Raw genomic sequence first — 23,405 nt, forward strand, 5'->3', positions numbered from 1 at the left:
CCACATTTACTTTCATTTCATAAATGCGTTAGTAGCTCAACAGCATTCATTGGTCTTCATTTCTGCTTTATCTGTAATCCGTCACAAGCGTGTCAAAGGAAGCACATGGCAGATGCATTTATTAAGGCACGTTTATTTTATCCAATAAAGCTTTAAAGTAGGAAAACCTCAACAATTCATCATATATTACACGTTCATCCCTGGTCAACCAAATTTACAGATTAAAAATAACTTTAATGTAAGACATAATCTAGATACAAAAAGATCTACATGAAAACAAAGAAAAGCAATACAAATGGGAAAATTACTTTGTTTTATCCTTCTATAAAATGTCAATCTGGAAAGTTATAATTTAGCGTGAAAGAAAGAAAATTGTGAGGGACCATCATTTATACAGCAGCACATACAAATATGAATCTTTTTTTAAATTCAAAGTATGATTTGTGTTCAAATGCCCTCAATTAGTGAGGCAACTCATGAGTATAACATTTAAAGTTGTAATAAAAAAAAGTCTAATAACTGTTTCAAAATGATTTACCACAGTCCCCACCACAGCCCTGATGTTCAATTTTCTCTTCTGCAGCCACTGGCAAGATAAGATGTGAAATTCTGCTCCACAGACCACTCAGTTTGTCCACATCCATTTGATTAAACGTAGCTAACTTGTCTGAGGAGACAAACCTCTGTTTTACGTGCTCTTGAACCATCTCCTCAACTCTCCCTAGACTGACATTGGATGGCACTTCCACTTCTGTATCAAGCATTACAGTAAAGGCCAGGAAGACGTCTTTATAAGCCGCATTCTCATGGTCACAGTATCGGTAAAAGATGAGAGTGGATCCAGGAGGGAGCTCTTCAAATCGGTGGATTACCGCAGCAAACTTTTTACCCTCAAAGGCATTTCTCAGCTCACTATCAATGTCCAGCTTGACCTGATCACTGTCTTGTGACGCTTTGTCTTTTCCATTAATGTTCAGAACTGATGAGTTACGGGCAGTGGAAAAAGCATGAGCCAAGCATTGAGCCAGACAACCAAGTGTCCTTTCAGCCCTGTGACCAGACGTTAGAATAAGGCTGACGGGTTCTGTGGGCTGCTCAGTTTTTAGGTGGCGTCTGAGATGAATCAGACTCCTCCTCCAGAGTTCTGGCCGCTGATTTGGAAAGCTAGTCTTAAGTTTTTCCATTTCCTGATTGAACACGTCCACCACATTAAACTCTTTTGGTACAGGTGGAGTTGAGTCAGAAAAATATAATGTACTATAAACCATAGATGCAAGAAGGACAACAGCAGCACAAATCCATATCAGTTCTGTAAGAAAAAAAAATTATTAGTAATATTATTGGCTGTTTCTCTGCAATACTCATTTGACAGTCATTCTTCGTAATGTTAAATACTTTTTTAAGTCAAGTAATTTCTTTATAGACAGTCAGAATGGAGAGAAGAACAACTCACTGTCATTTCCTCCAACTCTGATCTGTGGTTGGGTTTCTCGTAGAAATCCAGAAGACGTATGTTGTTGTGACTCTAAATGTAAAAAGCAGGCAACAACTATTAAATGTAAGAACAAAATAGCAATTTTCAAATTGCAACAATTCACCAAATCTATAAAAATTAGATTACAAAATGTAAATTCATAATATGGCAATGGCATACTGCAAGAGAATCACTTAAAGGGGTAATTCACTGTTGACAAGATGGGCTTTTAATAAAACCTGGCTATCTATGCAGTAGAAACACAATTGTTTTTTTTGTGTGAAAATCGGTGCTACGTGACAAGAGAAAACAGAGAAAAAGGTTTTTTGAATTTGGCGTTGCCCCTCTGTCGATTCAACTGTTCATGGACAGGAACACAAAAATGCAAAAGTTCCACTGGTAGTTTTAACAATAGCCCTGGAGCTGTCAAAAGTCTGCCAGATGACACAAAATTATACATTTTGCATCATGCGGCAAACTTTTGATGACAAATAAACGGATATCCGAATGCAGGTAGTAACATGGAGAAAGAGTACACATTGTTCATTTACATAATACTACTGACATTGTAACATTACAAGGCTGGTTTCAAATCTGTGAATTTATTTAAGCTGACTTCTCAAATAGTATTTTACCTTCCAAACTGGGCGTAGGTTCCTTCTCAGCATCAAAGCTCATATCTCGATCCTGGTCTTCATCCTTACCCATCTCATTTGCTTTATCTATGTCTTGAAGTCCATCTCCTCTCTCATTTATATCTCTTGCCTTCTCTGTTTCTTTAGATTGTTTAGTCTCTGAAGTAGCCACAATTCTGTTGTCTATAAGATAATATTAAATGCGGAATATTGAATACTAAAATCACACAAAATAAAAGTTAATACTTGACCTTTAACTCCCTGCATTTTTATATTTCCCTCTTTAGGGATCATTATGACAAGCATCAATTCTGTTTGCTATATAACTGCTTATAAATGACAAATACACACATTGATAAGAAACAAATGCAGTAATCTGCTTCATTCTAAGAAAAAATACCTCTTTCTCTCTTCTCACTGTTATTGACGTTCTCTTTATCCTCTATTATAGTCGATCCAGGTTCAGAGCGAGGGACATTCTCAGCAGTCCTCGGACTGGGAAGTCTCATCTTGTCTGTGTCATACAAGAAAAAGTATATAGTGTTGTGTGCATAACTGAGCGTAAACAGCGCTATGAAACATTACAACAAATACTAAATATATAATAGTGCCACACTTATTTTTTCTTTTATATATATATAAATACACATACATACATACATCATTTTTATTAATGTAAAAAAAAAAAAGACATACTGCAGGCCTCAAAAATAAATTCAAAACATACAATAATATGACACAAAATTAAAGTTAATACTAGACTTCTGACTCACTCCATTCTTATATTTTGCAGTGCAGAGACCATTATGAAAACCAAACTTACCATCCTTATCTTTACCTTCAGTATCTGGAGAAGAATCAGCAGATGAGTCAACATCTGTAAAGTAGCAGTAGAAGAGCAGTTGTAGCTATTTAGTGGAGAGTGGCTGTTAATTCTAACTTTCTGATTCCTAACCTGACTCCAGTCCAATTCCAATTAAAAGTATATAGTGTTGTGTGCAATAACTGAGCATAAACATCGCTATATATGTTGTATGACAAAGACAACGTTATACAATATTAAATGCTGTTTAATACACACACTGATCTGCGGTCCAGAAGCAGCAGTATATGATGTATTGACCCTAACAGCCGTTTCACACCGCGAGAGTATTCACACTGGAAGCGTTTGTACAGCGTCAGACCACCGGCTCCAATGCTACATTTAAGCGAGCATTTCTTTACAAAGACAACTTAATTTGTTTTTAGAAGACAGCACAATCTGCGAAGGTAGAGCTAGCATATCCCTGTCTTGTGTATTACTAGTGTACATAAACTAAAAGTAAGTTTATATATCATATGCTCTGGCTAGTTTACTTTAGTGTTTTTTATAATACACCATACTTTTACCCAAACTGAATAATTAAAAACAATTTAAATGGGTAAATCTTCTGTTTTTTTTCTTTTCATTTTCTTTTCTGACATAATCCAGTTCTTCTTAAAACACACTAGACATGCTTATTCTGCAAATTTTGGCCACATTTTGTGTGAAATATTTATCTTGTCCATCAAAAGTGTCCTTTCAATTTAATTGAGCGTGAGCAGCGCAGTAAAAATAGACTCGTGCCGAAAACCTCGCTTCACTGCTGCTCCTGCTCCCGGTGTGAATTCACTCATTGGTTAACATGCACGCTGAAAAAAATAAGCGCTGCTCAAGCTTGCGGTGGGCCCTAAATGTACAGAACAGCCAACAGCTTTTAAAGGTAAAAAAAATAAAATAATAATAATAATAATAATAATAATGAAACAACTCTTTACAAATTGCAACAATAATTCACCTTGACAAGATGGGCTTTTAATAATACCTGGCTATCTATGTAGTAGAACACATTATTTTTTTGGGGGGGAAATCAGTGATACGTGACAAGAGAAAACAGAGAAAAAGGGCTGTGGCATTCCCTTGGACAAAAACTTAAAACACTCATTATACACTTTTGAATTTGGCGCTGCCCCTCTGTCGATTCAACTGTTCATGGACAGGAACACAAAATTGCAGAAGTTCCACTGGTAGTTTTAACAATAGCCCTGGAGCCGTCAAAAGTCTGCCAGTTGACACAAAATTATACATTTTGCATCATGCGGCAAACTTTTGATGACAAATAAACGGATATCCGAATGCAGGTAGTAACATGGAGAAAGAGTACACATTGTTCATTTACATAATACTACTGACATTGTAACATTACAAGGCTGGTTTCAAATCTGTGAATTTATTTAAGCGAACTTCTCAAATAGTATTTTACCTTCCAAACTGGGCGTAGGTTCCTTCTCAGCATCAAAGCTCATATCTCGATCCTGGTCTTCATCCTTACCCATCTCATTTGCTTTATCTATGTCTTGAAGTCCATCTCCTCTCTCATTTATATCTCTTGCCTTCTCTGTTTCTTTAGATTGTTTAGTCTCTGAAGTAGCCACAATTCTGTTGTCTATAAGAGAATATTAAATGCGGAATACTGAATACTAAAATCACACAAAATAAAAGTTAATACTTGACCTTTAACTCCCTGCATTTTTATATTTCCCTGTTTAGGGATCATTATGACAAGCATCAATTCTGTTTGCTATATAACTGCTTATAAATGACAAATACACACATTGATAAGAAACAAATGCAGTAATCTGCTTCATTCTAAGAAAAAATACCTCTTTCTCTCTTCTCACTGTTATTGACGTTCTCTTTATCCTCTATTATAGTCGATCCAGGTTCAGAGTGAGGGACATTCTCAGCAGTCCTCGGACCGGGAAGTCTCATCTTGTCTGTGTCATACAAGAAAAAGTATATAGTGTTGTGTGCATAACTGAGCGTAAACAGCGCTATGAAACATTACAACAAATATTAAATATATAATAGTGCCACACTTATTTTTTCTTTTATATATATATATATATATATATATATACATACATACTTTTTATTAATGTAAAAAAAAAAGACATACTGCAGGCCTCAAAAATAAATTCAAAACATACAATAATATGACACAAAATTAAAGTTAATACTAGACTTCTGACTCACTCCATTCTTATATTTTGCAGTGCAGTGACCATTATGAAAACCAAACTTACCATCCTTATCTTTACCTTCAGTATCTGGAGAAGAATCAGCAGATGAGTCAACATCTGTAAAGTAGCAGTAGAAGAGCAGTTGTAGCTATTTAGTGGAGAGTGGCTGTTAATTCTAACTTTCTGATTCCTAACCTGACTCCAGTCCAATTCCAATTAAAAGTATATAGTGTTGTGTGCAATAACTGAGCATAAACATCGCTATATATGTTGTATGACAAAGACAACGTTATACAATATTAAATGCTGTTTAATACACACACTGATCTGCGGTCCAGAAGCAGCAGTATATGATGTATTGACCCTAACAGCCGTTTCACACCGCGAGAGTATTCACACTGGAAGCGTTTGTACAGCGTCAGACCACCGGCTCCAATGCTACATTTAAGCGAGCATTTCTTTACAAAGACAACTTAATTTGTTTTTAGAAGACAGCACAATCTGCGAAGGTAGAGCTAGCATATCCCTGTCTTGTGTATTACTAGTGTACATAAACTAAAAGAAAGTTTATATATCATATGCTCTGGCTAGTTTGCTTTAGTGTTTTTTATAATACACCATACTTTTACCCAAACTGAATAATTAAAAACAATTTAAATGGGTAAATCTTCTGTTTTTTTTTTCTTTTCATTTTCTTTTCTGACATAATCCAGTTCTTCTTAAAACACACTAGACATGCTTATTCTGCAAATTTTGGCCACTTTTTGTGTGAAATATTTATCTTGTCCATCAAAAGTGTCCTTTCAATTTAATTGAGCGTGAGCAGGGCAGTAAAAATAGACTCGTGCCGAAAACCTCGCTTCACTGCTGCTCACGCGCTGCTCCTGCTCCCGGTGTGAATTCACTCATTGGTTAACATGCACGCCGAAAAAAATAAGCGCTGCTCAAGCTTGCGGTGGGCCCTAAATGTACAGAACAGGCAACAGCTTTTAAAGGTAAAAAAAATAATAATAAAAATAATGATAATAATAATAATGAAACAACTCTTTACAAATTGCAACAATAATTCACCTTGACAAGATGGGCTTTTAATAATACCTGGCTATCTATGTAGTAGAACACATTATTTTTTGGGGGGGGGAAATCGGTGATACATGACAAGAGAAAACAGAGAAAAAGGGCTGTGGCATTCCCTTGGACAAAAACTTAAAACACTCATTATACACTTTTGAATTTGGCGCTGCCCCTCTGTCGATTCAACTGTTCATGGACAGGAACACAAAAATGCAGAAGTTCCACTGGTAGTTTTAACAATAGCCCTGGAGCCGTCAAAAGTCTGCCAGATGACACAAAATTATACATTTTGCATCATGCGGCAAACTTTTGATGACAAATAAACGGATATCCGAATGCAGGTAGTAACATGGAGAAAGAGTACACATTGTTCATTTACATAATACTACTGACATTGTAACATTACAAGGCTGGTTTCAAATCTGTGAATTTATTTAAGCTGACTTCTCAAATAGTATTTTACCTTCCAAACTGGGCGTAGGTTCCTTCTCAGCATCAAAGCTCATATCTCGATCCTGGTCTTCATCCTTACCCATCTCATTTGCTTTATCTATGTCTTGAAGTCCATCTCCTCTCTCATTTATATCTCTTGCCTTCTCTGTTTCTTTAGATTGTTTAGTCTCTGAAGTAGCCACAATTCTGTTGTCTATAAGAGAATATTAAATGTGGAATATTGAATACTAAAATCACACAAAATAAAAGTTAATACTTGACCTTTAACTCCCTGCATTTTTATATTTCCCTCTTTAGGGATCATTATCACAAGCATCAATTCTGTTTGCTATATAACTGCTTATAAATGACAAATACAAACATTAATAAGAAACAAATGCAGTAATCTGCTTCATTCTAAGAAAAAATACCTCTTTCTCTCTTCTCACTGTTATTGACGTTCTCTTTATCCTCTATTATTGTAGATCCAGGTTCAGAGTGAGGGACATTCTCAGCAGTCCTCGGACTGGGAAGTCTCATCTTGTCTGTGTCATACAAGAAAAAGTATATAGTGTTGTGTGCATAACTGAGCGTAAACAGCGCTATGAAACATTACAACAAATATTAAATATATAATAGTGCCACACTTATTTTTTCTTTTATATATATATATAAATACACATACATACATACATAATTTTTATTAATGTAAAAAAAAAAAGACATACTGCAGGCCTCAAAAATAAATTCAAAACATACAATAATATGACACAAAATTAAAGTTAATACTATACTTCTGACTCACTCCATTCTTATATTTTGCAGTGCAGAGACCATTATGAAAACCAAACTTACCATCCTTATCTTTACCTTCAGTATCTGGAGAAGAATCAGCAGATGAGTCAACATCTGTAAAGTAGCAGTAGAAGAGCAGTTGTAGCTATTTAGTGGAGAGTGGCTGTTAATTCTAACTTTCTGATTCCTAACCTGACTCCAGTCCAATTCCAATTAAAAGTATATAGTGTTGTGTGCAATAACTGAGCATAAACATCGCTATATATGTTGTATGACAAAGACAACGTTATACAACAATATTAAATGCTGTTTAATACACACACTGATCTGCGGTCCAGAAGAAGCAGTATATGATGTATTGACCCTAACAGCCGTTTCACACCGCGAGAGTATTCACACTGGAAGCGTTTGTACAGCGTCAGACCACCGGCTCCAATGCTACATTTAAGCGAGCATTTCTTTACAAAGACAACTTAATTTGTTTTTAGAAGACAGCACAATCTGCGGATAAAAAAAATAAAATTAAAATAAACGCACTCAGGTTTGATTTGGGTAGAGCTAGCATATACCTGTCTTGTGTATTACTGTACATTAATTAAAAGAAAGTTTATATATCATATGTTCTGGCTAGTTTACTTTAGTGTTTTTATAATAGGGTACAGCATTCTTTCACCCAAACAGAATAATTAAAAATAATTTAAATGGGTAAATCTTGTATAAATATTTTTTAGTTTTCATTTTCTTTTCCGACATAATCCAGTTCTTGTTAAAACACACTAGACATGCTTATTCTGCAAATTTTGGCCACTTTTTTTGTGAAATATTTATTTTGTCCATCAAAAGTGTCCTTTCAATTTAATTGAGCGTGAGCAGCGCAGTAAAAATAGACTCGTGCCGAAAACCTCGCTTCACTGCTGCTCACACGCTGCTCCTGCCCCCGGTGTGAATGCACTCATTGGTTAACATGCACGCCGAAAAAAATAAGCGCTGGTCAAGCTTGCGGTGGGCCCTAAATGTACAGAACAGCCAACAGCTTTTAAAGGTCAAAATAATAATAATAAAAACAACTCTTTAAAAATTGCAACAATAATTCACCTAATCTAGAAATTAGGTTCTAAAATGTACACAAACGTAATATGACATACTGCCGGTGAAATAGCTTCATTTATCTCAATAATAAATTTGAAATGAACAACTAATATCACACAAAATTAAAGTTTCCTTTTCAGAGAACATTTTGACAAGCATTAATAAAAAAATAAAATAAATAACTTTCTCGAAATCCAGATGTACCACTCTCTTTGGGTGCATTATATGGAAATGCACTTTACAAAGAAGCACTGTAAACCCCCTCTGTTTAACACATCAATGATATGATTTGATGTAAAAATGCAACTCATTCTCTGCAACTCTGATCTGTGGTTGGTTGTCTTGTGCAGAAGAGGCGGTATGTTGTATTGATGCTAAATGTAAACAGTCAAAAGTTTTTAAATGTAAAAATTTAACCACTTTTCAAATTGCAAAAACATTTCACCTAATCTATAGAAATTAGATTCCTAAATGTTGCTTGGTGTCTAGAAGTTTGCCTACAATTTTCCCAGTCTTCTCTGTCAGATAAGGGAACAGCGTATTGCATCAAATCTGTGGAATTACTTGCATCCCTAAAAACCACTTGAACAACAAACATAAATTCTATCATGAAGATAGTGATAATAAAAGTTTGACTTCATGCTACACGTCACTTACCACCCTCTCCTGTAGTTTTGTCACCTAACAAAGAACCACTAGACGGATCAGTCACTGCAGATGTTAATTCTGCATTTGAAAAGAGGAAAAGAGCAGTTCAGGGTTTTAAAGACCCGGAACTATCTGACCACAGTTTTCATTCTTTCTTTCATGTTTCCTATTGTTGTTTTTTCATGGACTGGTCAATTTCGAGATTTTCGGCTATTTTGCTTCCATAATATGTATTATTTCAGGCTAGTGAAAGGAAAACATCCAAAATACACATCCAAGTGTTTATTTTATTACCCTTTATTTTTTTGCATCTCTAGATTTCAATTATATTATCTTTATTACACAGCTCTGTGGAATACTTGATTCTGATTGGTCAATCGCGTCATCCAGCGGTATGTTATTCCCAGATAACGACTGCTCAAAACAGATAACGCAGGCTAATCCGGGTAACTGAAGTCAGCAAGGCTATGTATTGCTAGGAACGGTTTTTCTTTGTGGAAGTTTTGCATTAGGTGAGCTAATAAATTATTAAAACTCAGTCGAATCAATATTTTGTGTACACAGTTATTCAATTATGCCATCCAGTATTGTGGAATCGCTCTCTCGTTTCATACAAATGCAGCTACTGCCACTTTGTAACTATTGTTTTGTACACTGTTGGATTATAAGATGCAAACAGTTAAAATTTTAAAACAGTTTAATCTGAAATCAATATTTCTAATTATTTACTTATGTGGCAAGTAGCCATGCAATAAGCGGGATAATGTACAGCCAGTTATTCTCTCGAAATAACGCCCTTCAGGCTGATTAAGACCTCATACCCTGTCGGGTTTATTTTGAGAGAACAACCGACTGGATGTACATCATCCCTTACTTAAAGGTCATTCTCTTTCATCATCTCGTGTTAGAGATCCACCTATGGAAAGGGCATACATACCTGACCTCTGCAGAAGCATCCAATTGCACCAAGTCTGGCTAGACAGACAGAAACGTGCAGCCAATGCCAGGTAAGGCCCCACACCCTTACCTGAGAGCATATAAGGCCTGCCTGCGCTGCTGTTCTCCAGTTGACATTCGCTTCTCGCAATCTCTGCAAATACACAGTTCGTTGGATTTACACTGCTCACTTGCGTGTCTTCAGGAGGACATATCGCCAGATCAGCCTCCGCCAGACATGACATTCGTTTATTCAGCCTGATTAGCTGTGTTCTGCATCCAGAGCCGCCTACGCTCTTGCTTTTTTTCACCTGCTCCCCTTTCCACTGCTGCCCGCCACAGATTTTTCGGAGTTTTTCGCCGGTATGTCACTGTCTAAATCTGCAGCTTCTCCGGGGAACAGCCCTATCACGGGCCTGCCCAGGCGCGTGTGGTGTGCTGATTGCCGCAAAGGACCTTCACTATTTCTGTGTGGTCTGCTTGGGGCTCAAGCACGCTGAAGAAGCTTTGGAGAATCCGGAGAATTGCAGTTAGTGCCTTATGCAGCCAAGAAGCTTTTGTGACGCCGTCTTAAAGTCGCAGCGACCCAGGGCCGAGCTCGGCCTTTCTGACTCGGATGGGGGACACGGTGACCACGACGTGCTACCGGGGGCCTCCCGGGGCGCTACTTCACTTGTCCGGGCTGACCAGCCCAACCCTGCGTTCCCGAAGAGGGCATCTTTGCGGGCAACCTCCAGCTCGTCGACGAACCGGCCGGTTCCGGCGATAAGGATGACTCTGGCCTTCTTGGGGTCTCAGAGGACGAGGAGGCCATCCAGCCCTCTGGCGTTCCCCAGGCTAACACCCCCACGGCCTTGCCTTAGTCTATCCTCCTGGAGGTGTGCGTGCGAGCGGCCGCCATCGCCAAGCACTTTAACCTGTTGGGGAATTTCCTTTGACTCATGCAAAAGTCTATATGCTATAACTTATGCACAGGGTACCCCTCTGGGGACGGTTATGATGCGGAAAGTTGTGACGACAGATGCGTCCTTAACAGGCTGGGGTGCCACCCAGGAGAGCAGAATGGTGAACGGTTTGTGGCCGAGCAGACTACGTTCAGCGCACAAATTAATAAGAGCTTATGTCCATATGGAAGGCTTCGAATAATTTTCTGCCTCGCCTGCAGGGACATCATGTGCTTATACGCTGTGACAATACCACGGCAGTGGCTTACATCAACCGTCAGGGAGGCGTGTCTCTCATTCTGATAGCACCTAGGTGGCCCAAAGCACCATGGCTGGCGGAGATAATCCCTCTGTTATATGCCCAGTCGTGGTGCCTCCCCCTCTATACAGACCTATTGTCCCAAGCGAAGATTTAACACCCACACCCGTACAGGGTGGCTCTCTGGGCCTGGCCCATGAGAGGACGAACCGAAGCGCACTGGGGCTTTCGCCGCGAGTGATTGCTACTATACAGAATGCCAGGGTCGTTTCTACACGGTCCTTATATGGTTGTAAGTGCCAAGTGTTTGAAGGCTGGTGTGATGGCCTGCGTTCACATGTGTTAGAGCTGTCCGCTTTTCACCCTCCACCTTTTTCCTCCATGGAGGATCAGAGGCTGAATGCTCTGTGTCCTGTCTGTGCCTTACAGACATATATGCCCAGGACCAGTGCTTTCCGGAAGAGCGACCAGCTCTTTATTTCATGGGCGCCCCCTCACAGAGGGAGTCCCATTTCTAAGCAACGCCTCTCACATTGGCTTGTGGATGCTATAGCTTTGGCATATGAATCAAAGGGAGTGCAACCCCCAGGGGACATCAGAGCTCTTTCCACGAGGGGCTTAGCCGCCTCTTGGGATTTGTTTAGGGGAGTGTCACTGCAGGACATCTGCTCTGCTCCTAGTTAGGCTTCTCCTCATACCTTTGTGCATTACTACCGTCTGGACATCACCAGAACTTCGGTAGTACATTCTGTTTTAGGGGTGGGGTCTTCTTAGCCCTTCCCTGTGACCCCCCTTTCTTTTTTTTCCAATTACTCATTGGAAGTTAAAGAACATGGGGTGTGAATGGACTGGCAGGCCATGCACATTCCTGTCACCAAGCATGCATGTACATTCCTTCCTGGGTGTATATATATATATATATATATATATATACAGTAGGGCTGGGTATCGATTCAGATGTTCAAATTCGATTCGATTTCGATTCACAAGCTCACAGTTCGATTCGATTTCGATTCTCGAGTCGAATTTCGATTCCTGATTCGATTCTCGATTCGACTATAATGATTATAGATGTAATACAAATCTCAGTCTAAATATCAGTTATCATTTTTTAGACAATTTTTTATTACATTGATCTCACCTAAATGTTTGTTTTTACAATGGGGTAATTTTTTTGTTAAGAGTTTATGCAACACATGGAAGCTTGATTTCAATCTTTGAATTAAATTGAAAAAAGTAGCACAAATAAATACAATAGAATAGGCCTGGATAACACTGGATAGTCTTTTAGTCCTGACTGAATTAAATACATAGGCTATTAATTCTGATTCCTAAAATTAATGCTATATTATGTTGTTTTGACAACAAAATTAATGACAGACACATATGGCTGCGTTCACTTTAAGAACTAGTGCACGGATCCATTACTGTTTCATTATACTGTCTGTCACACGCGTTTTATGCTTATTTAAGACATAACCGACTGTCTTTACGAGGTTACTCACCAAGACCAGAGTTTTGACATCATTTTGCGTGTTTTTAACTGTTAAAGCGATATAATCCACGAAAAATAACTTTTGTTACTGGCGAGCTGTTTGTGAGGCGGATTTAGGCTGTATGTGCAAGCAATGAAAAACATGCACGAGTGCGCGAGCACAGGATAGTTTAAAATTGCTTGAATGTTTAAACTGGTAAAACTTAAAAAAGACGTGAAAATGATAAACGTTAGTTACGATGCAATGCTGGCCCGATTGTGCAAGTGAATCATGTCCCGACTCCTAAACACGAGTGTGTATCGACGCCTGCAGCGCTTGACGCTTGCCTTGTGCAGAGAGAAGACGCGCAGCACCGCGAGCCCTGAATATGGAAAAAATCGATTCGTGGCCGTTGAGAATCGATTTTGAATCGACCACATTTTAAAAAACGATTAATCGAAAAATCTATTTTTTTGCCCAGTCCTAATATACAGTATCTCACAAAAGTGAGTACACCCCTCACATTTTAGCAAACATTTTCTCAAGGGACAATACTATAGAAATGAAACTGCTTGTATAGCAGTATATTTACTGTCCTCTGAAAATAACTCAACATACAGCCATTATTCTCAAAATAGCTGGCAACAAAAGTGAGTACACCCTAGGTGATAATAGCAGTACGTCGTTTAACCATGCAAAGCCACATCTCCTATTCATCATGTTCATGTTTTTTTCTGCTTGACAGGACCATACAAATTTGTGTATCTTGTATTAGAGCAGTTACAATTTGTGCTTTGAGTACAATTCTCTTATACTGACCACTGGATGTTCAACATGGCACCTCATGGCAAAGAACTCTCAAAGGATTTGAGAAATAGAATTGTTGCTCTCCAAAAAGATGGCCTAGGCTATAAGAAGATTGATAACACCCTGAAACTGAGTTACAGTACAGGCCAGAGTCATACAGAGGTTTTCCAAGACAGGTTCCACTCGGAACAGGCCTCGCGGGGGTCAATCAAAGAAGTTGAGTCCTCGTGCTGTGCGTCAGGTGCAGAAGCTGGCTTCAAAAAACAGATGCATGAGTGCTGCCAGAATTGCTTTAGATGTTGCAGAAGCGGAAGGTCAACTTGTTAGTGCTCAGACCATACGCCAAACAGTTTGTTGAAAGCAACCTGTCCAAAGACCATGAATTACTCAAACCATGTCCTATGGTCTGATGAGACTAAGATAAACTTGTTTGGCTCAGATGGTGTCCAGCATGTGTGGCGATGCCCTGGTAAGGAGTACCAAGAAAATTGTGTCTTGCCTACAGTCAAGCATGGTGGTGGTGGTAGCATCATGGTCTGGGGCTGCATGAGTGCTGCTGGTACTGGGGAGCTGCTTCATTGAGGGAAACATGGATTCCAACATGTACTGTGACATTCTGAAGCAGAATATGATGCCCTCCCTTCATAAACTGGGCCGAACGGCATGATAACGACCCCAAACACACCGCCAAGATGACAACTGCCTTGCAGAGGACACTGAAGGTGAAGGTGATGGAGTGGCCAAGTACGTCTCCAGATCTGAACTCTATTGAGCACCTTTGGGGCATCTTTAAGCGGAAGGTGGAGAAGCGCCATGTGTCCAACATCCAGCCGCTCCATGATGTCATTATGTGGAAGAGGATCCCAGCAACAACCTGTGCAGCTCTGGTGAATTCCATGCCTAGGAGGGATGGTGATTAAGGCAATGCTAGATAACAATATTGACACTTTGGACACAGTTTTGACATGTTCACTTTGGGTGTACTCACTTTTGTTGACAGCTATTTTGACAATAATGGCTGTATGTTGAGTTATTTTCAGAGGATAGTAAATATATACTGCATAGAGCTGGTAAGTCCCGCCCATCCGTAAAACTCCAAGTGGACCTCTAGATTGAAAAAGCGTCAATGCAAGTGAATGAGAGAAAATAATTATTTTCTGATCCCGTTTGAATTGTGCCATGAATGTGAACATATGTTGTCTGTGAATGTTTTATATAATTTCTCATGTAACGAGTTTGACAGTATATTGTATGATTCTTTGGCTAGCAGTTGTGGAATAGACATAACGAGAAAGACTACACGTCGCATATGTGACGTCACCGCATAACAAATTTTCCCCTCCACAAATCACGGTGCGATAATCTAAGGAATTAGATCGAGATGCCTGTGTGTTTTGTACCCAAATGTCACCATTCAAACAAAGGCATGTTTAGCGGGATCCGTGTGCTAGTGGTGGTGACATATATCAAACGCGTCGAAAGCAGCGAAGAGTTGTAGTCCACAAAGTGCTCTCACACAAAGTTTAACCGTATGAAAATTCCACCCGCTAAATTGTAGCATTCTTTACACGAAAAATTATATAAAAAAATTCACAGACAACCTATGTTCACATTCATTGCAAAATTCAAACGGGATTAGAAAATATTTATTTTCTCTCATTCACTTGCATTGACGATTTTTCAACCTAGAGGTCCAGCGGGGTAAGCGGAAGGGGCGGGACTTACCAGCTCTATACAAGCAGCACATTGACTACTCTAAAATATATCCATTTCTATAGTATTGTCCCTTGAAAAGATATACTAAAATGTTTGCTGAAATGTGAGGGGTGTACTCACTTTTGTGAGATACTGTACATATATATACATGTGTGTTGCTGGAGTTATTATCGTGTGTGTGCCACAAACATGTTTCATGTTCTGCATTAGCACAGCAGTTATGCGTGTGCGTCAGGATTGCAGGTTCATGATTATGGGACGTGTCAGACACCGCCTCCCTGGGGCGACCATCCAGCTCTGGCTGATAGAACCTCACTGTGAGTGTATTGGGCAATCAGGGAGCTGTCCATGTCTCTCCCATAGGTGGATCTCGAACACAAGATGATGAAAGAGAACAATAGGTTACTGGTTCTCTGAAACATCGAGTGGAGAGATCCACCATCTTTGCCCCGCTTGCAGCACGAGAAGCGAATATGCTTACTGGAGAACAGAAGCGCAGGCAGGCCTTATATGCTCGCAGGTAAGGGGGTGGGGCCTTACCTGGCATTGGCTGTGCTTTTCTGTCTGTCTAACCAGACTTGGTGCAATTAGATGCTTCTGCAGTGGTCAGGTACGTATGCCTTTCCCATAGGTGTATCTCTCCACTCTATGTTTCAGAGAACCGGGGTTACGACAGTAACCTATTGTTTTCTCAAGATTTTTTCCAGAAATCTCCACTTAACATACACTAAACGTTGCTATTATGTTCCTATCTATATTCTTAAGGTTTTTACAGAAGAGTTTGTTCATACATAATTTGCCTGATTTAAATAACATTTTATTCAGTAAAAACTGATTTTTTCCTGGCTGTTGACAGTATCTCCACTAGCAGTTTTAACATTAAGTGGCATGACTAGGGTTGCCACCCGTCCCTTAAAATACGGAATCGTCCCGTATTTGTGAAATAAACAGCGCGTCCCGTTTTGAATCAATACGGGACGCGGTTTGTCCCGTATTTCCGAGTTGTCTTAAATGCATCATCACATGCAAATCATAACACCCGCATTCTGTGAAGACTCGTCCTATTCTACCCTTGATTGGGTAATACTCGCTGCCATTGTTGGTTTGATTGGTTTGTTTAATAACATCAGGTTCAGGGCCAATCAGAGTCAGAGGAGGGCGGGTCTTTTGGCAGAGAGTTGATAGCAATGCTAGCTTAGAGAAATCAAAGCACCGTCTCACAGTTCTTCATACGTTAAGGATCTCCCGAAGCAGATAGTCATAGTGTAATGACAGTGTTTTAATCAGCTCAATAATGTTCTGATTGATTACGTTTTCATATGCTCCATACCCTATGCCCATTTGCTAAGAAATAATGTTTTAATGTAAATGAATTATATCCATACATTATGGTATGATTTGTTTATTATAGTTAAGGTAGTCAGACACATGCATTTTTTAAATAAGAGAGAGATATTTAATAGGCCTACATATTTAATAATAAAAATGTGCATGTGTGAAGAAAATGACTTATGCTTAACAAATCTAGAGAATAGGTCAATAGGTCTGAATACATAAATAAATAAATACATAAATAGATTTTCTTACCAATAATAAAAATAGTGTTATAATTAAATTTAGAAATGTTTGTAGATTATAGGTTATTTATGTGTGGTATCACTGTTTGGATGGTGTTACATGTTTGAAAGAAACAGCTACTCGGTGCTGCATGGAGTGACAAGTACACTTAACGCCTATAGTCCAATACTGCACAGTACTACTGGTCTACTGATGTTTTTGATGTTCAAGATCCTTTGCTAAAGTCATAGTTTTTTCCAATCAAATTTAGTATTTGTTTGAGTATCAACACATTTGTTTAATTTATAGTGAATAAGTTATGGATCTGTTAATTTAATAAGTTAATAAGTTAACATCTCACATACAACTCCGACGAAAGGCCATTTTTTTTGTAATCTCATTGTCACACTTTGTTAACGTTGTTTGTGATAGAGAGTGATTTATTCACAATGATTTCAATAGCAGATAGCTTATTATAATGTCCATTGGTATGATCTTATTACTTTCCTGAAAAATATGTTTTGAGTTATGATACCATTGGCATACCGTCGGGCCTGTGGTCATTGTGGCCCTGAGGGCTTTGGCCCCCGCTGCGGCCGCCGGCAGGCGTCCCTTATTTTTTTGTATTGAAGGTGGCAACCCTAGGCATGACATCTGACGCTCAGAAGCCAATGGCACGTCACCATGCTTATTGGCACATCCGGTAGCACATCCGGTTTTTATTGGTATGAGTCAGTGGATAGTGACTTGTGTCACTGACATTATCGAGACACACTGACACGACACCTGATTGACACCCAGTCGCGAAACATGTCCCTCTATGTTGTGACAAAAATTAAGCCACAGATGAGAATCTTGCGCTGGCCAGTGTTACACTTACTTATACTGACACCTACTGGTGTGCGTCCGTGCAGCATCATGCAAAAATGAAGGTTTACAGTAACAGATGCGACTTTTAATACGTTATTCGTAGTGACCCATGATAGATTTATTTTGTGTCTTTCCTAGAATGGGCAGTTTGTGACTTTGTGAGATAAACAACAAAGTAGCACTGGTATTCTAAACATTCAGTGGCACATGCCAATCAAATACAAACGTGACACAAAGTGTGAAAAAAAATATGACTGACTTTAATGCGTTTAATTGTTATTTAAAATATCACTAAAAAAGAAAGAACAAGAACGTGTGTCAAGCCAAAGCTAATCCTGCTAACGCTACATCGACAAAACAGCAAGTTTCAAACAAACTTTTGAGTGACAATTTGCATGATTATCTTGATTCAGAAATGGATTGTGCAGATATTATGCTTGCTGAAGTAGTTTCCCCTCCTCTCCCCGAAACACCATGTAAGGCTCCTGTTATTAAACAGCGGAAGATAGAGAGCCTTGATGCTGCTAATGTCCTCTCACAACTCAAAAAACTCTCGATTCTAACTAATAATTGATCTGATGCCCTGGAACGAATGGTGGCGGAGAATGCACAAGTGATCGCGAGTATGAAAGAGACCATTAACGAAAACACCAAACAGATAGCCAACGTGAAGACAGCTGTTGAGTTTGTATGTGCCGAAGTTAATGACGTTAAAGGCCAGCTCGGTGTAATGGAAACACAAGAGAAGAAGATTGAGGCGAAATCATCTGAGCATGAACAACGTTTATCTCATCTCGAAGGATACACACGTCGTTGGAATCTGAGAATCTACAGGATCTCTGAAAAGGAGAGGGAGGATGTTCGAGAGAGGGTTATCCAGGTCTGTCACTGTCAGCAGCTTTTACCAGAAGCAAAGGACAAACTTCCATACACTGTCGATGCTGTACATCGACTTGAGCGTAAACAAGCGAGCAACGACAAACCTAGAGGAATCATGGTATTTTGTTACTTTTAGGGTTTAACCCCGTTTATAACGTTTAACATTGCACTTTATTAAAATGTCACTTGATTTAACTTAATAACCCACATAATTTGCCGAACAAAACGAGGTGCTCCATTGCTATTTTGTTTAACACATGTTTGTTACGGGTTCTTATATACTCCTGTTCTGAAATTAATCATTTGTACAACTATTTTTTGTACTGCACGACATCAATATATTGTTTTACTGTAGTTTGCTGTGCTCATGTGTATGCACATCTTTAGTCCGATCTCAACGCGTTATTTTTATTAGAGTATATTCCAAAAAAAATGTGTTTCTTTTTTTTCTTTTATGGTTCTCTCTATTCACTCACTTAATGTTAGAGGGCTAAGAAACCTTACTAAACGTAAAGCTATCTTTTTGTATCTTAAACAGTTTAATTCGGATTTTTTTTTTTTACAAGAATGTAAAAAATGAATGCTCAGATGCTCCTATTACCATGAATGAGATTGTAGAAGCGATTAATTCGTTAAAAAATGGAAAATCTCCTAGCACTGATGGGCTCACTTCAGAGTTGTATAAATTATTTAGCAAAAAAAATTGCACCATTTCTATTAGAGGTTTTTAGAGAACGCATAGAGAAAACATTTCTTCCCCCCACCCTATGTCAAGGAATAATAACCCTAATTCCAAAGCCAAACAAAGATCCCCTTTTCATTGACAATTGGACCCAAATAATTGGACCTTTACTAAATAATGACTACAAAATAATAGCTTTAGTTCTGGCCAAAAGACTAAAATGTGTCCTAAATTCCATTATTGATGAAACACAGTCAGGATTTCTGCCAAACAGAGATATATCAAACAACATACGCTTAATATTAGATCTATTGGACTATTCATATTTACTCCCAAAAGAAAGCTGTATTTTATCTTTAGACTACTATAAAGCGTTTGACACATTAGAACATGAGTTTTTGTTTCAAGCACTAAATAGAATTGGCTTTGGTGACTATATGAATAGTAGTAGCTCCATTAAGTTGAGTAACGGTACCTCCCCCCAGATTCTTCTTAAACCATGGAGTTAGACAGGACTTAAACATTAGACATTGCTGGCTGCAGAGAGACCTTTCTTTGAAAGGCAGAGGTTTGCTTGTTAAAGCAGAGGGTCTGTCTCGCCTTACTTTTGCCGCTCAGTCACTGTACATTGATCAGCACACTTGTAAAATTATCGATGGAATCTTAGTTAAATTTTTATGGAAAAACAAATCCCATTATTTGAAAAAGTCAGTGATACTAAATTCTCAACAAAAGGGTGGCTTAAACTTAATTGATTTTAGTTCACTAAATAACACAATTAAAATAAATTGCCTTAATCGATTCCTTAAAAATCCCACCTCTATTTGGAATATTTTCCCTCAGCTTGCCTTCTCGCAACTTGGCAAGTTTGCTCTAATGTGTAATTATGATGTTTATAAACTCCCTGTCAAGCTATCTAACTTTCACCAACAAGTTCTTTTGGCATGGACTTTCATTTACAAGCATAACTTTTCTCCTCATCGGTGTTACATATGGAACAATAGGAATCATTTATTTAAAGGGATACTTCACCTCTGGGAAGATGAATGTGTATTTAATATTAGTCATTTATATAGTAGAAATGTGAAATTATTTTTGAAATTGAAGCATTCTAGACTGAGAAAAGGCAGAAAATTATTTTTTTTACTCATGTGGCTAAAAGACAACAACTCCCAGAATGCACTTGCTTTGCTGCCCTTACGAGTCACTCCCAAACCACGCCTACCGGTTACAGGCGGTAGAATCCGAAAAATGGATACAACTAGGCTTGCTTTGATACATCGTGAGTTATTTGATAAATTTCCATCGAAATGGTGCTAAATTGGTTGTACCGAGATGTACTAGCCTAATGAATAAAACACAACTTAGACTTTCACATTAAAAATATGATGCAAATTGCAATGCAGGACCATGTCAACAGAGTAGCTTAGTAGCTCTGCATATGAACTGTTTTCCTCCAATTGAAATCACTATTTCCCTAAGCTAATACATTATCTAGGCTAATCCATACTCTAGTAACACTAGCTATGTTTCCATCCACACGTTTTTATCCGCATTAAGTGATATTGAATGAAAAATGCCTCATGGAAACAGTAAAATTCGATTGAATTTCATGAATATAGACTCAAATGAAATACGATCGGTCTCATCGGATTTTTATCTTGATCGATATACGCTTATGCGATAAACGCGGATGGAAACGTTATTATGGTGCGATCCATTTTGCCTAGTAAAACTTTGTTCGCAAATGTTGGCTTGAATGTTGTGCAATTCGGTGAGAAAATGAATGGAAACACCTTAACATGTCTCAAATCAATTCCATATACCAATTTGATCGCAAAACAGCATGTGACGTCATTACGCACAGGTTTTTATCCGCTTTAAAGCCGTTTGATGGAAACACACTTTCACCAGCTTTATTCGCATGAGGTTTTTTACCGAACTTCAGATAATTCGATTGACAAGTGGATGGAAACATGGCTACTGTGTGTTCACACCGAACGCGAATAGAGCGTCAAATACGCGTCTAGTTAGACACTTGAATCTTCCGCTCGAGTTCAAATTTTTCAACTTGCGCAGAAGACGTTCACGGCAAACGTGTCGCGAATGATGCGTCTATTCGCGTCTTTGCATTGACTTTGTATGTAATCTACTCGCGCAAATAATTAAATTCGCGTTCGGTGTGAACACACCACAAAGGTTTATATAAAGAACCACAACCAATGTGAGTTATAACTTTTAATTAAAAAAATAATTAATATTAACACTTTTACACTCAAAGCTCTGCGGATTCAGCGAAAATGAAGAAAATGGCATCGCTGAGATTCGCGAGAGCATTAGGACTCTATATCTGTTTCCATAGGCGCACAGCGAGAGCACTGACACCACCAGTCCCCCCAGCTCGAGCACGGTAATTCGAAAATACTCCTGGTTTTCTACTGATACAAAGCTTAATGCTAAATCCTGAAGCATCCCTTTAAGAATAAGTCTTTGTTCTATAATCATAGGTTCAGTAATGGAATATTTCATGTTAGACAGCTCTTTAATAACGAAGGTCTGCTTTTTAGGTATGTAGAGTTTCTTTCAGAATATAATATACAGGTAACTCCCAAAGAGTTTGCCACAGTTATGGATGCTATTCCATTTGGCATACACATGCTTTCCAAAAATAATACTCTCTCTTTGGGTTCATTATTCTCTCCTGAACCTGTCAACACGCCAATTGGTGAGATATGTTTCACTGAAAAAAAGTTCTATTCCTTAAGAAAATTATTTATGCCTCTCCTGCAATCTTATATTGGAATGGACTTTTTGATCATTTAAATTGGAAAAATATATGGTCCATACAACTAAGTTTTTTCCTCACAAACAAAGTAAAAGAAATATCTTTTAAATAAATTCATAATATTTACCCTGTCAAAAATTTCTTAAAAAAAAAAAATTCAGATCTGATTTTGACACTAATTGCTTTTTCTGTCAGAATGACACAAACTATTCTTCACTTGTTTTGGTAGTGCAGTTATACTCTGCAACTTTGGAAAGATGTTTAGTTAGTTTATCTCAAGCAATTCCTTGCAAAATTTCTCTATGAATCCCAAAACTGTTATTGTTGAAAGTGGATAACTGTTGAAAGTGGATTCAAATGCCTGCCTTATAATAAATCTAATTATTTTCCTATGTAGATTTTATATTCACAAATGTAAGTTTTCAAATTGTGAACCAATTCTTTTGGTATTCTTACACGAGATAAAACATTACTTGATTACAATTTCATCCTCTCTTAACCTAAAAGCACTCAGAACATGTACAATTTGCAAGACCTACAAACTTGTTACCTTAATTAATGTTTAGATTTCTTTTAATTTAAGTAATGCCCTCTTTCTTTTTTATTTCACTGTCTAACTGTTTTTTGTTTTATGCTATGAAGTTGTTGAAGTGTTTTCTTTCACTATTCTTTATATTTTTGTTATTCTTAATAAATATTGTTGTGTTCCAATTTTGTTGTTTTACACTGTAAACTGAATGTTCAAATAAAGCATACAAATAAATATAAAAAAGACTCGGTGTCAGTCAGGTGTCGTGTCAGTGTTTCGCGATAATGTCAGTGATCCTCTGACACATATGCCAATAGCGATTGTGCCAATAATAAGCATAGTGACATGTGCCATTGGCTTCGTGCGTGTCAGTCACTTAATGTTTAAACTGCCGAAACAACTTATGGACATTTTTGCAGATTACTCAATTTTTAATTGGCATAAAACATAACATTTCATATTTACCACTGTCGACCTCGTTTGCCATTGCTCTTGCACAAATGCCTTCTTTATCAATGAGTTGTGTTAAAGCGGGGCATTTGAAATGGACCTGAATGTAGAAACAACACCACATTAACAAACTTATAAACCACAAATGATCCAGTGACATGAAAATACAGACAGATAGTAGCATTATAACCTGAAATACAGCAAACACGGTTGCTAAAAATCAACGTTGACGACACGTACAGCAAATACCTGTGAAGCTTGTTCTTCTAGTCTGAAAAACATACTCACCAATTATCTAGTTGGCACAACACAGATAATATTTCGGAT

At 38.1% G+C, this 23,405-nt stretch overlaps 1 protein-coding gene across 8 annotated transcripts; it reads right to left on the minus strand.

The window, feature by feature from the left end:
* Positions 1 to 117: 117 nt before the first annotated feature.
* On the minus strand, positions 118 to 23,405 carry zgc:112962 (uncharacterized protein LOC548348 homolog). 8 transcript variants are annotated; one of them, XM_056252366.1, is made up of 14 exons: positions 23,367 to 23,405; positions 23,094 to 23,178; positions 9,199 to 9,267; positions 7,528 to 7,566; positions 7,089 to 7,202; positions 6,689 to 6,871; positions 5,215 to 5,268; positions 4,792 to 4,905; positions 4,392 to 4,574; positions 2,933 to 2,986; positions 2,510 to 2,623; positions 2,110 to 2,292; positions 1,454 to 1,525; positions 118 to 1,309 (listed from the first exon to the last, which is right to left on the minus strand). In XM_056252366.1, exons 2-14 carry the CDS (start codon positions 23,113 to 23,115, stop codon positions 525 to 527), a joined length of 1,986 nt encoding a protein of 661 aa, XP_056108341.1. In that variant the 5' UTR covers positions 23,116 to 23,178; positions 23,367 to 23,405; the 3' UTR covers positions 118 to 524. The 8 variants fall into 8 exon arrangements, with proteins under 8 accessions (XP_056108341.1, XP_056108340.1, XP_056108339.1 ...); XM_056252365.1 differs by having other exon boundaries at positions 5,230 to 5,268; positions 7,513 to 7,566; XM_056252364.1 differs by having other exon boundaries at positions 7,513 to 7,566.

This window comes from Rhinichthys klamathensis, unplaced genomic scaffold (assembly GCF_029890125.1).
Source record: "Rhinichthys klamathensis goyatoka isolate OS25496 unplaced genomic scaffold, OSU_Roscu_1.1 h1tg000094l_1, whole genome shotgun sequence".
NCBI lineage: Eukaryota > Metazoa > Chordata > Actinopteri > Cypriniformes > Leuciscidae > Rhinichthys > Rhinichthys klamathensis.

Bases quoted from the DNA above. Each gene is read 5' to 3' on its own strand.
- zgc:112962 (XM_056252364.1), bottom strand. From the start codon at position 23,115: ATGGCAAACGAGGTCGACAGTG. The intron at 9,268-23,093 runs GTAAATATGAAA...TTTCAAATGCAG, and splicing joins GGCAAACGAGGTCGACAGTG to AATTAACATCTGCAGTGACT. The intron at 4,906-5,214 runs GTAAGTTTGGTT...TGTATGACACAG, and splicing joins TGAAGGTAAAGATAAGGATG to ACAAGATGAGACTTCCCGGT.